A 13029-nucleotide genomic window follows, 5' to 3' on the forward strand; every position below is an offset into this window, starting at 1 on the left:
ACAAGGCACAGAGAAAGTGATGGTGTTTTCTCTACAGCCCTGCTGATACAAGGCACAGAGAAAGTGATGGTTTTCTCTACAGCCCTGCTGATACAAGGCACAGAGAAAGTGATGGTGTTTTCTCTACAGCCCTGCTGATACAAGGCACAGAGAAAGTGATGGTGTTTTCTCTACAGCCCTGCTGATACAAGGCACAGAGAAAGTGATGGTGTTTTCTCTACAGCCCTGCTGATACAAGGCACAGAGAAAGTGATGGTGTTTTCTCTACAGCCCTGCTGATACAAGGCACAGAGAAAGTGATGGTGTTTTCTCTACAGCCCTGCTGATACAAGGCACAGAGAAAGTGATGGTGTTTTCTCTACAGCTTTTTTGGAGTCAGTCGGTGTCCAAAATGGCACCACTCTATTCCCTACGTAGTGCACTTTATAGGGAATAGGGTGCCATTTGAGACATACTGGAGGCAGATCCTCAGTTTCCTCGTGGTTAGCACCTTATGTAACCAGTACTCCTCCCACAATGCCTCTGCCCCTAGTACCAGTGTCTCAGTCACACACACATAGTACCAGTGTCTCAGTCACACACACATAGTACCAGTGTCTCAGTCACACACACATAGTACCAGTGTCTCAGTCGCACACACACATAGTACCAGTGTCTCAGTCACACACACAGTACCAGTATCACACACATAGTACCAGTACCAGTATCACACTCATAGTACCAGTACCAGTATCACACACACATAGTACCAGTGTCTCAGTCACACACACATAGTACCAGTGTCTCAGTCACACACATAGTACCAGTGTCTCAGTCACACACACACACACAACCAGTGTCTTAGTCACACACATCACACACACACACACACACAACCAGTGTCTCAGTCTCACACACACACACACACACACACACACACACACACACACACAACCAGTGTCTCAGTCACACACACACAACCAGTATCTCAGTCACACACACACACAACCAGTGTCTCAGTCTCACACACACACACACACACACACACACACACACACACACACACACACACACACACACACACACACACACACACACACACACACACACACACAACCAGTGTCTCAGTCACACACACACAACCAGTGTCTCAGTCACACACACACACAACCAGTGTCTTAGTCACACACACCACACACACACACACACACAACCAGTGTCTCAGTCTCACACACACACACACACACACACACACACACACACACACACACACAACCAGTGTCTCAGTCACTCACAGAACCAGTGTCTCAGTCACTCACAGAACCAGTGTCTCAGTCACTCACAGAACCAGTGTCTCAGTCACTCGCAGAACCAGTGTCTCAGTCACTCGCAGAACCAGTGTCTCAGTCACTCGCAGAACCAGTGTCTCAGTCACTCGCAGAACCAGCGTCTCAGTCACTCGCAGAACCAGCGTCTCAGTCACTCGCAGAACCAGTGTCTCAGTCACTCGCAGAACCAGTGTCTCAGTCACTCGCAGAACCAGTGTCTCAGTCACTCGCAGAACCAGTGTCTCAGTCACTCGCAGAACCAGTGTCTCAGTCACTCGCAGAACCAGTGTCTCAGTCACTCGCAGAACCAGTGTCTCAGCGCCACACACAACCAGTGTCTCTGTCACTCACAGAACCCGTGTCTGTCACTCACAGAACCCGTGTCTGTCACTCACAGAACCAGTGTCTCAGTCACTCACACAACCAGTGTCTCAGTCACTCACACAACCAGTGTCTCAGTCACTCACACAACCAGTGTCTCAGTCACTCACACAACCAGTGTCTCAGTCACTCACAGAACCAGTGTCTCTGTCACTCACAGAACCAGTGTCTCTGTCACTCACAGAACCAGTGTCTCTGTCACTCACAGAACCAGTGTCTCTGTCACTCACAGAACCAGTGTCTCTGTCACTCACAGAACCAGTGTCTCTGTCACTCACAGAACCAGTGTCTCTGTCACTCACAGAACCAGTGTCTCAGTCACTCACAGAACCAGTGTCTCAGTCACTCACAGAACCAGTGTCTAATTCACTCACAGAACCAGTGTCTAATTCACTCACAGAACCAGTGTCTCAGTCACTCACAGAACCAGTGTCTCAGTCACTCACACAACCAGTGTCTCAGTCACTCACAGAACCAGTGTCTCAGTCACTCACACAACCAGTGTCTCAGCGCCAGGCTCTCAGTCAGGCAGCTTCCTTCTACTACTTTCATAACACACTGCAACACATACTTCTCCTAATGTGTCTCAATGTAGTTGTGACATTTTAATCGACCCACGTTTTGATCCCGGGGTTTCTGTATATAACGAGACACCATTTCATCTTGTTATGTCAGTCAATCATCAATCAGTTTAAGTTCCACCAAATATGATTTGTGTAGTGCTTGTAACGAATACATTATTGGCACAAAAAGTTTAACGGTAGCCTGAAACTAATGTGAGAATGTTATGTCATTCAAATACTGTACTCTTTAAACATATTCTGGAAGCACAAGTGCTGTGAGTTTTGTTTTGTTTTGATTGATACTGAATGTTAATCAGATCTTCAAGCAGAACCTAATATTAGATAAAGGGAACCTGAGTGAACAAATAACACAACAATTACACACTTATTTCCTAAACAAAGTTATGCAACACCCAGTGCCCCTGTGTGAAAAAGTAATTGTCCCCTTATACTCAGTAACTGGTTGTGCCACCTTCAGCTGCAACGATTCAAACCAAACGCTTCCTGTTGATCAGTCCCTCACCAATTTTGGCCAATTCTTCAATGCAGAACTGGGTGTTGTATAACTTTTGTTAATTTAAATAAATAAAAAAATATATATTTTTGTATTTGTAAACTCAAATTCCCTTTATCTAATATTAGGTTTTTACTTGAAGATCTGATAACATTATCAAAACAAAATTCCTGTATGTAGGATCTGTACTCTGTACAACAACATTCCTGTATGTAGGATCTGTACTCTGTACAACAACATTCCTGTATGTAGGATCTGTACTCTGTACAACAACATTCCTGTATGTAGGATCTGTACTCTGTACAACAACATTCCTATATGTAGGATCTGTACAACAACATTCCTGTATGTAGGATCTGTACAACAACATTCCTGTATGTAGGATCTGTACAACAACATTCCTGGATGTAGGATCTGTACAACAACATTCCTGTATGTAGGATCTGTACAACAACATTCCTGGATGTAGGATCTGTACAACAACATTCCTGGATGTAGGATCTGTACTCTGTACAACAACATTCCTGTATGTAGGATCTGTACAACAACATTCCTGGATGTAGGATCTGTACAACAACATTCCTGTATGTAGGATCTGTACTCTGTACAACAACATTCCTGTATGTAGGATCTGTACTCTGTACAGCAACATTCCTGTATTGCTTTGCCTTCTCCAAACCTGTCAAGAGTTCTCTCACATGACTTGGGTTGGGTGGTGACGGTGCTACTGTTTTGGTAAAATCAAGGGACCCTTTGCAAATTCAGAACACCTTTGGAGATTCACTTGGCAGCAGAAAAGATCGTTTTACTCTTCCTTCCTCGCCGGCAAAGAGTCTCTTCTAGAGGGGTTTGTTCTGTAAGTTTGAGCTCAATGGTTCTTCCTATTGTCCAGTCTCTGCCGCTGCTACTTTCTGCTTCCTGTTTGTAGTGGTCATCTCAGAACATCTAGAGCAGAATATAAGTTGTTGTTTTTTGTTTTCTGCTAATCATTCAGCACCTCGAGCTGCAGTAGCTGTTGCTTTGCAACCTTTCACCATTCAATAGATGATATGAATGTAACAATGGGATCACCTGTACCCTGGTGTTGATGAACAAACCTCAGCAGACATCAGGTTACCATCCTTCATCTTGTTTGAATGACCAGTTCCTGTTTCTCCTCTAGTCGCCAGTCTCCAGGGTTAGGATCAAATTCCAGATAATTCACTCAAGGACACTTGAAATTCCAATTCTCTTCAATACTTTTCAATGCGGAAAGTTTAGGATTTGGAAGTTGTTTTACTTTCTGAATCGACCGGAATGGAATTGGAATTGACCCCCAACCCCTGCTAGTCTCTCCCCTATTGCGTCGTCGCGCAATAGGAGGCTGGTTGATAGCTGTTCCTGCGACGTCTCTGACATCTGGCTAATCAAACTTAAAAAATAAAATAAATAAAAAACGTGTCTTTAACACGGTTGATTGTTCATTTGTGTTGCGTTGAACAATGAACAATCATCTATACTGTAATAGTCCTGCGGTGGCTTCCGCTCCCTCAGTCGGTGTTCTGCTCGTACGTCGTACCGCGTGACTCTCTGTCGTTTTAGAAGATGTACAGTACGTGTCAGAGTCTCTGTCTTTAGTCTCCACGCCGGCTGGTACAGCAGATGCCTTGCATTTTCTTTTGCGTTTCTTCTTGTTGTATTCTACTGCCTTTTCTTGTTGATATTGTTTACCTAGGTCCTGGTGTGTGTGTGTGTGTGTGTGTGTGTGTGTGTGTGTGTGTGTGTGTGTGTGTGTGTGTGTGTGTGTGTGTGTGTGTGATCTGCCCTGCATTATTTGTGTAGGTGCCTGTTATTTTTTTTAAATAATTTGTATGTTTAGTATTGTATTGTAATGTGTTTTTCTCCCAGGACTGGAAAGTGTCAAGGTAAGGTTACTAAGAGAAGGGTGTGATGACCAAATGGAATATTTTGCATACAAAGAACCTTTCTAAATTCCACTCTCTACATGGATGAGCACTCTGATTGGTGGTCACTATTGACATCCTGAATGGATGAGCACTCTGATTGGTGATCACTATTGACATCCTGAATGGATGAGCACTCTGATTGGTGATCACTATTGACATCCTAAATGGATGAGCACTCTGATTGGTGATCACTATTGACATCCTGAATGGATGAGCACTCTGATTGGTGATCACTATTGACATCCTGAATGGATGAGCACTCTGATTGGTGATCACTATTGACATCTTCAATAAAGGTGGCTTTACACACTGAATAGAAAATGGAGATACGTTACATTTGGTAGCACCAGAAATCCTCTAAATGTATCATTTTTTCCTCTCTGATTTGAAGAATTCAATATTTAATCGATCAGCATTAATTAAATAAATCACCATGAGCTGGTTTTACCACAGTTGGAACTCACAGTTTTCATATTTAATCAAATTCAACTTCTCAGTTCAAAAACCATCATTTGATCTCAAATGTTTTTTATCGCTCACTATTGTCTCCAAATGTAAAAGTTGAGTATGAGATCTTTTGACACGCGGGCTTCAGGTGTCTTGTGGGTATCTCTCCCCTTGTATCCAGTGTGTAACTTGTCCCCCTACCTTCCTGTAGTCAGGAAGTGAGTCAGAGCAGCTGGCGTGGGTGAAGAGGGAGACTCCACCCACAGGAACAGGAGAGACTGAGGAGACTCCGCCCACAGGAACAGAAGGACCCGGACCTGTCCATCGCCCTCAGCAAGGATAAAAACTAAAAACCCTATTAGACTCATGACAATAACCACAGTCCTGTTAGACACTCACAACGACACACACCTCCTGACCACAGTCCTGTTAGACACGACACACACCTCCTGACCACAGTCCTGTTAGACACAACGACACACACCTCCTGACCACAGTCCTGATACAAGCTGAATAAAACAATGCAACTGACTGATATCATGCAGTACAGCACAACAAACAGCTTCACCACGAGCAACAGTTCCTCAACAGCCCAAATACTACCGTCTGACTAGAGCCTGAGGACAGTGTTTCTTCGGACTAGACTACAACGCTTGTACACCCCCAATATAAACCAGAGTACACCCTGACAACAACTACAACTTCACCCTGACAACAACTACAACTTCACCCTGACAACAACTACAACTTCACCCTGACAACAACTACAACTTCACCCAGACAACAACTACAACTTCACCCTGACAACAACTACAACAACTTCACCCTGACAACAACTACAACAACTTCACCCTGACAACAACTACAACTTCACCCAGACAACAACTACAACAACTTCACCCTGACAACAACTACAACTTCACCCTGACAACAACTACAACTTCACCCTGACAACAACTACAACTTCACCCTGACAACAACTACAACTTCACCCAGACAACAACTACAACTTCACCCTGACAACAACTACAACAACTTCACCCTGACAACAACTACAACAACTTCACCCTGACAACAACTACAACAACTTCACCCTGACAACAACTACAACAACTTCACCCTGACAACAACTACAACAACTTCACCCTGACAACAACTACAACTTCACCCTGACAACAACTACAACAACTTCACCCTGACAACAACTACAACTTCACCCTGACAACAACTACAACAACTTCACCCTGACAACAACTACAACTTCACCCTGACAACAACTACAACAACTTCACCCTGACAACAACTACAACAACTTCACCCTGACAACAACTACAACTTCACCCTGACAACAACTACAACTTCACCCAGACAACAACTACAACAACTTCACCCTGACAACAACTACAACTTCACCCTGACAACAACTACAACTTCACCCTGACAACAACTACAACTTCACCCAGACAACAACTACAACAACTTCACCCTGACAACAACTACAACTTCACCCTGACAACAACTACAACAACTTCACCCTGACAACAACTACAACAACTTCACCCTGACAACAACTACAACTTCACCCTGACAACAACTACAACTTCACCCAGACAACAACTACAACAACTTCACCCTGACAACAACTACAACTTCACCCTGACAACAACTACAACTTCACCCAGACAACAACTACAACAACTTCACCCTGACAACAACTACAACTTCACCCTGACAACAACTACAACTTCACCCTGACAACAACTACAACAACTTCACCCTGACAACAACTACAACAACTTCACCCTGACAACAACTACAACTTCACCCTGACAACAACTACAACTTCACCCAGACAACAACTACAACAACTTCACCCTGACAACAGCCTCCCGCTGCAGCTCCGTGACGTTCTGACAACAGCCCCTCTAGACTGTGGCCCAATCATCCCCTAACCCCTGTGCCCAAATTTGCCCCTAAACCCTGCGCCCAAATCGGCCCCTAAACCCTACGCCCTATGCTAATCTGAGAGGATTTTACAGGTGTAAGTAATCTGGCAATAGCGCCAGCGTGCTCTCTGATAGGCTAGGTGGAAGTTTCACTATATTGCTTATACCGATCAAATCCTCTCCGATCTCTACAAGTGCATATGGTGTAGGGTTTAGGGGTCAATTTTTGGATTGGGCCTAGGACTTGAGGATGGGATGGCAGCCCCTCTACCGATCCAGCTCCGCTGAAGCCAGACTTTATCAACACTAACCTACCAAAGCCTCTCTTTTAACCTCTTTGTCATCGTCAGCCTCAGTGGTTAATTCCAGTTAGCTGCATCACAACTAAAATCAGCTCAGCTCCTTTTTCTTTTTTTTTAAGCCTTGATTTTAGTCCGACTTGACTGACTGACAGCCTAAATCAAGAGTGACTTAACTCTGACTTGGCTAAGGTCAGGGGTCGTTCTGACTCTAGTAGAGCCCGTAGTTCTTCTATGGGGAGACTCTGGGTGCTTAACTTTGTTTTTGCTTCATCATTTGTTGTGAGGAAATAGCCAAGATTTTAACATTTTTATTTAATTTTGTATTATTTATATAGGGGAAAAATCATGCACTTGTGGTTTATGAAGTATCTGTATATGTACTATTATAACTGTTTAATATACCCTTATAACATTCATGCTAAAAGTCTGTTATAGCGTACTGTTTTTCTGTCAGTAAGTGTGCTTGTGTTCATGATTTCTTGTTGAAAATCTCCTTTTTCGTAAGGAAATGTTTAGATTATGGAAATACAGATATTCTTTGTTATTTTCTTGTCTCGGGGGTTCTGTACTTTTATTGCCTTCCACCCCAACAGAAGAATGACAAATTCAAAAACTCTCCTGCCTTAAAGGATATGGGGGGCTGTTGACCTTTCACCTCTCACTGTCAACATTTAGATTGTATTTTTGTTGTAATCTCTTAATGCTAAACTCTATAATGCATTCAGTGGGTTTATTTTGACGTGTTTCATCTGTTATTGATTTATTCAACTAGGGCATTAGAATTACTACGTTTCTTTTTATATTTCATTCATTTTCAGGAGAAAATGTATTGTTACACTCTCAAGCACCACACTCAATAATCACTCAGTTTGATCCTGGCCACTACCTGGCGTAAGGATGTGCTATCCTAATTCCTTGTAATGCCTTGTAATTCACTGATGATCGGGGTTGTTTGGCACATACAATGTGTGTTTATGACCTCCTATGGTTGTCTCAAATTGCACCCCTATTCCCTATAGGGGGCCCCTGGTTAAAAGTAGTGCATTATATAGGGAATAGGGTGCCATTTGGGCTACAGGCACAGTGTGTGTGTGTGTGTGTATGTATATTCTGGGAACTCTGTGCTGCAGCTCATTCTCCAGTGTTGACCTGAAGGAGTATTGTATTGGTCACACTGGGATGCATAAAGAAGCCATGTCCACAATGATGTCTCTCTTACTTATCCACAACCACAATGGCTCATTTCATGTGTAACAGTATATATGATTATAAATATTCCATCAAGGTTGAAATAATTGAAATCCTGTGTATATCTTTGAATATAAATAAAACCTCATGTAACATTCCAGGAAGTGGTTGGTGTCTTGTTTAAAAGAGAAACACTCTCTCTACCTCCTTTTTTCCTTTCTTCTTTCTCCTCTCTCCTATCTCCTCTTTCCTCCTCTCCCTCTCCTTTCTCTCCCTCTCTCCTTTCTCCCTCCTCTTTTCTCCTCTCTCCCTCTCCTCTTTTCTCCTCTCCCTCTCCTCTTTCTCCTTTCTTTCCCTCTCTCCTTTCTCCCTCTTTCCTCCTCTCTCCCTCCCCTCTTTTCTCCTCTCCCTCTCCTCTTTTCTCCTCTTTCCCTCTCTCCTCTTTCCCTGTCTTTCTCTCCCTCCTTTATTTCCCTCTCCTTTCTTTCTCTCTTTCTCTCCCTCCTTTCTTTCTCTTTCTTTCTCTCTCTCCCTCCTTTCTTTCCCTCTCTCTTCTCCCCTCTTTCCCTCTCCTCTTTCTCACTCTCTTTCCCCTCTCCTCACTCTGTAGTAAAAATTACTTTCACAAGAACAGAAAAGTGAAAGGAGAATGTTAGATTTGCGTTTCACTACTCAATTAGTTTTTTGGCAGGCTTCTACTTGTTGGCAGATTGAGCTGAAATCTGTGATGAACCTTGTTCCTCTGCAAATGGTCAAATCCTCTCAAATGGACCAATAGTCAACGCAATGTGGCTAAATGCAGGTATTGATGAGAGGTACCAAGTGCAGCTGCCTGCTCCTGCCAGTCTCCTTCAGCGACAGAGTAGTGTCACTTCTAATGGGAAGCGTGACCAGTTAGCAGCTCAGGTAATATGTTTTTGAAGGAGTGTGTATCATTTCGGGTGAATGTAAGGACCTCTGACGTCCATGTGTAATTTAGCCATTGGATATGTGTGTTCCAAAGGGCACCCTATTCCATAAAATAACAAAAAGTAGTCCACTAAATAAAAGACATCTCCCCAGCCCAGTCAGCCTCTAATTATGGACACATGTTTGTATTTATAGGCTGAACCCACACAAAAAATACTGGCCTTGTCAGAGTAACAGCTGGAAAACATAGTTTCAATTTAACCAAGTCTTTGAGGTTGAGAAGAGGTGTAGAGTAGCAGTGTGCATCCGCTTATAGTCTAATGCACTGTGTGATAGATTGTATGTGTGATCTTAGGTCTGTCCTACTACATCCATCTACAGTGTAAATATAACGCCTGTATTCAGGGCTGGATGTGGTTTTACTAAACTAGTACAATGTCTGAACAACTTTCTCAAAACAAGGAAAATGTCTTGACTATCGGACTTAATTGCATCATTGCACACATCGTGATATCAATCAAGAATGAAATACAAATCAATAATATATTTCAATGTATTTTAATATTTACAATAAATACACCATTTACAGTATAAAATGAATACAGACTTCAGTCAAAAATAAGGATACACAAGACATCTAGCCCTGGTAGTGTACAATGAGTCTGGACCCATATTTCTGCACCCAAACCATACAATTTCATCCAAAAGATTTCCATGAAAACAGAAAACAGTTGAGGGTAAGGTAAGCTACAGTATTTGGGCCATTCAAATCATTGAGGCAGTTTTCAATAACAAAACATATTTCACTAATAGCAGACTATGTAAACGTGTCTTATTTTGGTGCCCTTCTAGTTCTGCAGTGGACACTTTTACAGGTAGAATAATTGAAAGGCACTTTTGTGTTGAACACAGCACTCCAGTTTTTTCCAAGGAAAGAGAAGGAGAAGCACAGGGCCAGCCTCACATACAACCAAACACCCTACCAAGCGTTTCTAAAGCTTTACAATAACAATAACCAAGGTAGTACCAGCTACATTACTAGAAAATAATCACACTAAACATTTATCAATATACATATATTTTTTGAAACAAGAACTAAAAAACGTTGGCATGTAAAACATCTTAAATATAGAAAAAGACAGATAAACCAAATAGGCCTGAAGGTCACCCCTTAATAATAACCCACCATCAGTCCAAGTCCTGTACGTCACATTCACATGTGTCGCTTCATGTGAAGCGCAAGGTGGTCGGACCGGGAGAATGCGCGCTCGCACAGGTGGCACTGGAAAGGCCGGTGACCGGTGTGTTTGCGGAAATGCCGTGTCAGTTCGTCGGAGCGAGCGAATTTCCAGCCGCAACCGTCCCAACTGCAATGGTATGGCTTTTCACCTGCAGAGAGAAAGAAGAGAGAAACGTCAGCATAAGCTTCCATTGGGATAACGTCAACAGTCAAGCAACTATATGTATTCACCAAGAATACGGCTGTGTAATAGCATATATGCCTTATGTTAGACGTAATGTTGCGTAATTCGTCAAAAAAAACAATACGATATATATTCCTTACCAGTGTGCGTTCTGTGATGTGCCTTCAGATGTGAACTCTTGGTGTAAGTCTTTCCGCACCCAGCGAATGTGCAGGTGTGCGTAGCCGTGCGCTTCCGCGGCCAGGTGCGGCGACCTCTCTTGGGCTTGGTCTCCAGTAGTTCCAGCGGAGAGGACGGGGGCGTCAGCAGTACCCTCTGTGTGTTCGGATGCATGCTCAGTCCCTCCTCGTACATGCCGAACTGGTGAGCGCCTTGGTATGTTCCAAGCTGCATCTGTGCTGCTGGAGGCGCTCCGGGGCGTTGGTGTGTGTACGTCGCCGAGGAGTGGTAGTTCTGTGGGAAGCTCATGGAGTGGCCCATCGGTACATGCTGGCGGCACTCGGAGCTCCCCTGGTCGTTGGGGCTGAGCGGTGGCGTCATGTTGCTGGCTGCCCGCGGAGAGACGGCTACTCTCGGCTGCTCAAAGGACATCATACACGACACGTTTCCCTCTTGCTTGATTTTTGGACAACTCTGGGGGCCCATGCTCATAACGGGTCCATAACCGTCCATGGACGGCTCCACTTTGATGTTATCAATAATGTCCTGTCTAATGGGAAAAAGTGCAGAGTTGACATAAAACCGTCCTTGGACGCTATAGGTATTACGCGTAATATCGACTCCGTAGTCGTTCTCTCCCTCGGACCTGAGAAGCTCCGCCATCAGGCTGGTGCTGTAGGGGGGAGGCGGGGAGCTATGCTCGCTGGACGGGTAGGATTGCATAGGGCTCCCGGTGGTGAACAGGTTGCCTGGATAATCCACTGAGGGCATGTTATACAACGCTACACCTGCTCCCAGCGCAGCGGTAGGCATGCTGTCTGATCCAGTGGTGTTTGCCAGAATGAAATCCAAATCTAAGTAGCTACTCAGATCTTCGTCGTCTTTCCTTTCGATGCTCCGACAGTCCATGTTCTGTACCATATCAAGCATGGAGCAGTTGGAAGACATCGGTTTGTCCATGTCGCTTTTCCACCTCTGCAACAACCAATGTGAAAAAGTACATTAGATATATGACACAATACACACAGAGGTGAATCTCCAAGCAGAAGGCGACACCGAAACACACACACATGATCATACAAGTTTGAGGTTTGTACTTACATTTTCTAAACTTTTGGTTTGGTTTGCGAATGTCGAGATGGGTGGCAAAATCACACCGGATAAAGCCATTTAAAAGATACAATAAATGCTTATTTGTTTCTTGTCAAAGTTGATTCAGTGAGTGAGTGCCTTTCTCAGCTCACCTTCCACCAGAAAAAGCGCGTTCTATCTAACTGTTCCAAAGTTGCGCTTGAAAGACACCAAGCAGTAGGTCGTCCAAGCTTATAAATATGGTAGCCGAGTAGCTGGACCAATTGTGCGCCAGCGAGGAAATACGTTCAGGATGATGGTAAATTTAGCTCCGTTATATAAAGCTGTCCTCCGGTGAGCTCCGCTCTGTCTCTCTCTGTCTCTCTCCACTCCGCCGTTCAGCCGAGCCTATAAAGCATTGGGGAACCTCCCTCCACGCGGGCGATTCATAGACCAACCCATCTGGAGGCGGAGGGAGTGCAAGCGTGGCACGTACTTGTCAAAAACATACAAATATGTCATCATTACACATACATAATGTGGCCAAAGGAATGAAGTTACATCTGAGAAAGATAAAACAGGACAAATGTTTCATTGACTTTGCCCATTTCATTTCTTACAGTTTAGTTGTACTTTGTCAGTAATTTAAATCTAAATTCAACTCACAATTTACACTGAACCTTGAATTACCATTAAACAAATATGTAAAATAGGGTTTGGGATAGCCTAGAGAAAAACATTCAGAACATGTATGTAACGATGCTAAATGAGATATCTTATTACATGTTAAAAATGTTTACATTATTTATTTATTGTAGGCCTATGCTCAGTCAATGTGAGCTAATTTAATTTAAACCTGTTTAATAACCCTC

At 43.5% G+C, this 13029-nt stretch overlaps 2 protein-coding genes across 4 annotated transcripts in view; one reads left to right on the top strand and one right to left on the bottom strand.

Annotated features, from left to right (window-relative positions):
* The window catches only part of LOC110530798 (epidermal growth factor receptor substrate 15-like 1), a 69792-nt gene extending 61038 nt beyond the window's left edge, over positions 1-8754 (top strand). Inside the window, exons 22-23 of one of the 3 annotated variants that reach the window (XM_036986548.2) lie at positions 4653-4669; positions 5370-8754. In XM_036986548.2, coding sequence (XP_036842443.2) covers positions 4653-4669; positions 5370-5501 — 149 coding nt within the window. In that variant the 3' untranslated portion in view covers positions 5502-8754. The remainder of the gene's footprint in view (positions 1-4652; positions 4670-5369) is intronic. The other 2 variants (XR_016482687.1, XM_036986549.2) reach the window with 2 other exon arrangements.
* A 1291-nt stretch (positions 8755-10045) lies between these two features.
* Positions 10046-12629, bottom strand: LOC110530797 (Krueppel-like factor 2). Its single transcript, XM_021614063.3, has 3 exons — positions 12188-12629; positions 11068-12061; positions 10046-10892 (listed from the first exon to the last, which is right to left on the bottom strand). Exons 1-3 carry the CDS (start codon positions 12254-12256, stop codon positions 10717-10719), a joined length of 1239 nt encoding a protein of 412 aa, XP_021469738.1. The 5' UTR covers positions 12257-12629; the 3' UTR covers positions 10046-10716.
* Between the last annotated feature and the right edge of the window lie 400 nt (positions 12630-13029).

The sequence above is a fragment of the Oncorhynchus mykiss genome, chromosome 8 (assembly GCF_057628025.1).
Source record: "Oncorhynchus mykiss isolate SJ-2025 chromosome 8, ASM5762802v1, whole genome shotgun sequence".
NCBI classification, from domain to species: domain Eukaryota; kingdom Metazoa; phylum Chordata; class Actinopteri; order Salmoniformes; family Salmonidae; genus Oncorhynchus; species Oncorhynchus mykiss.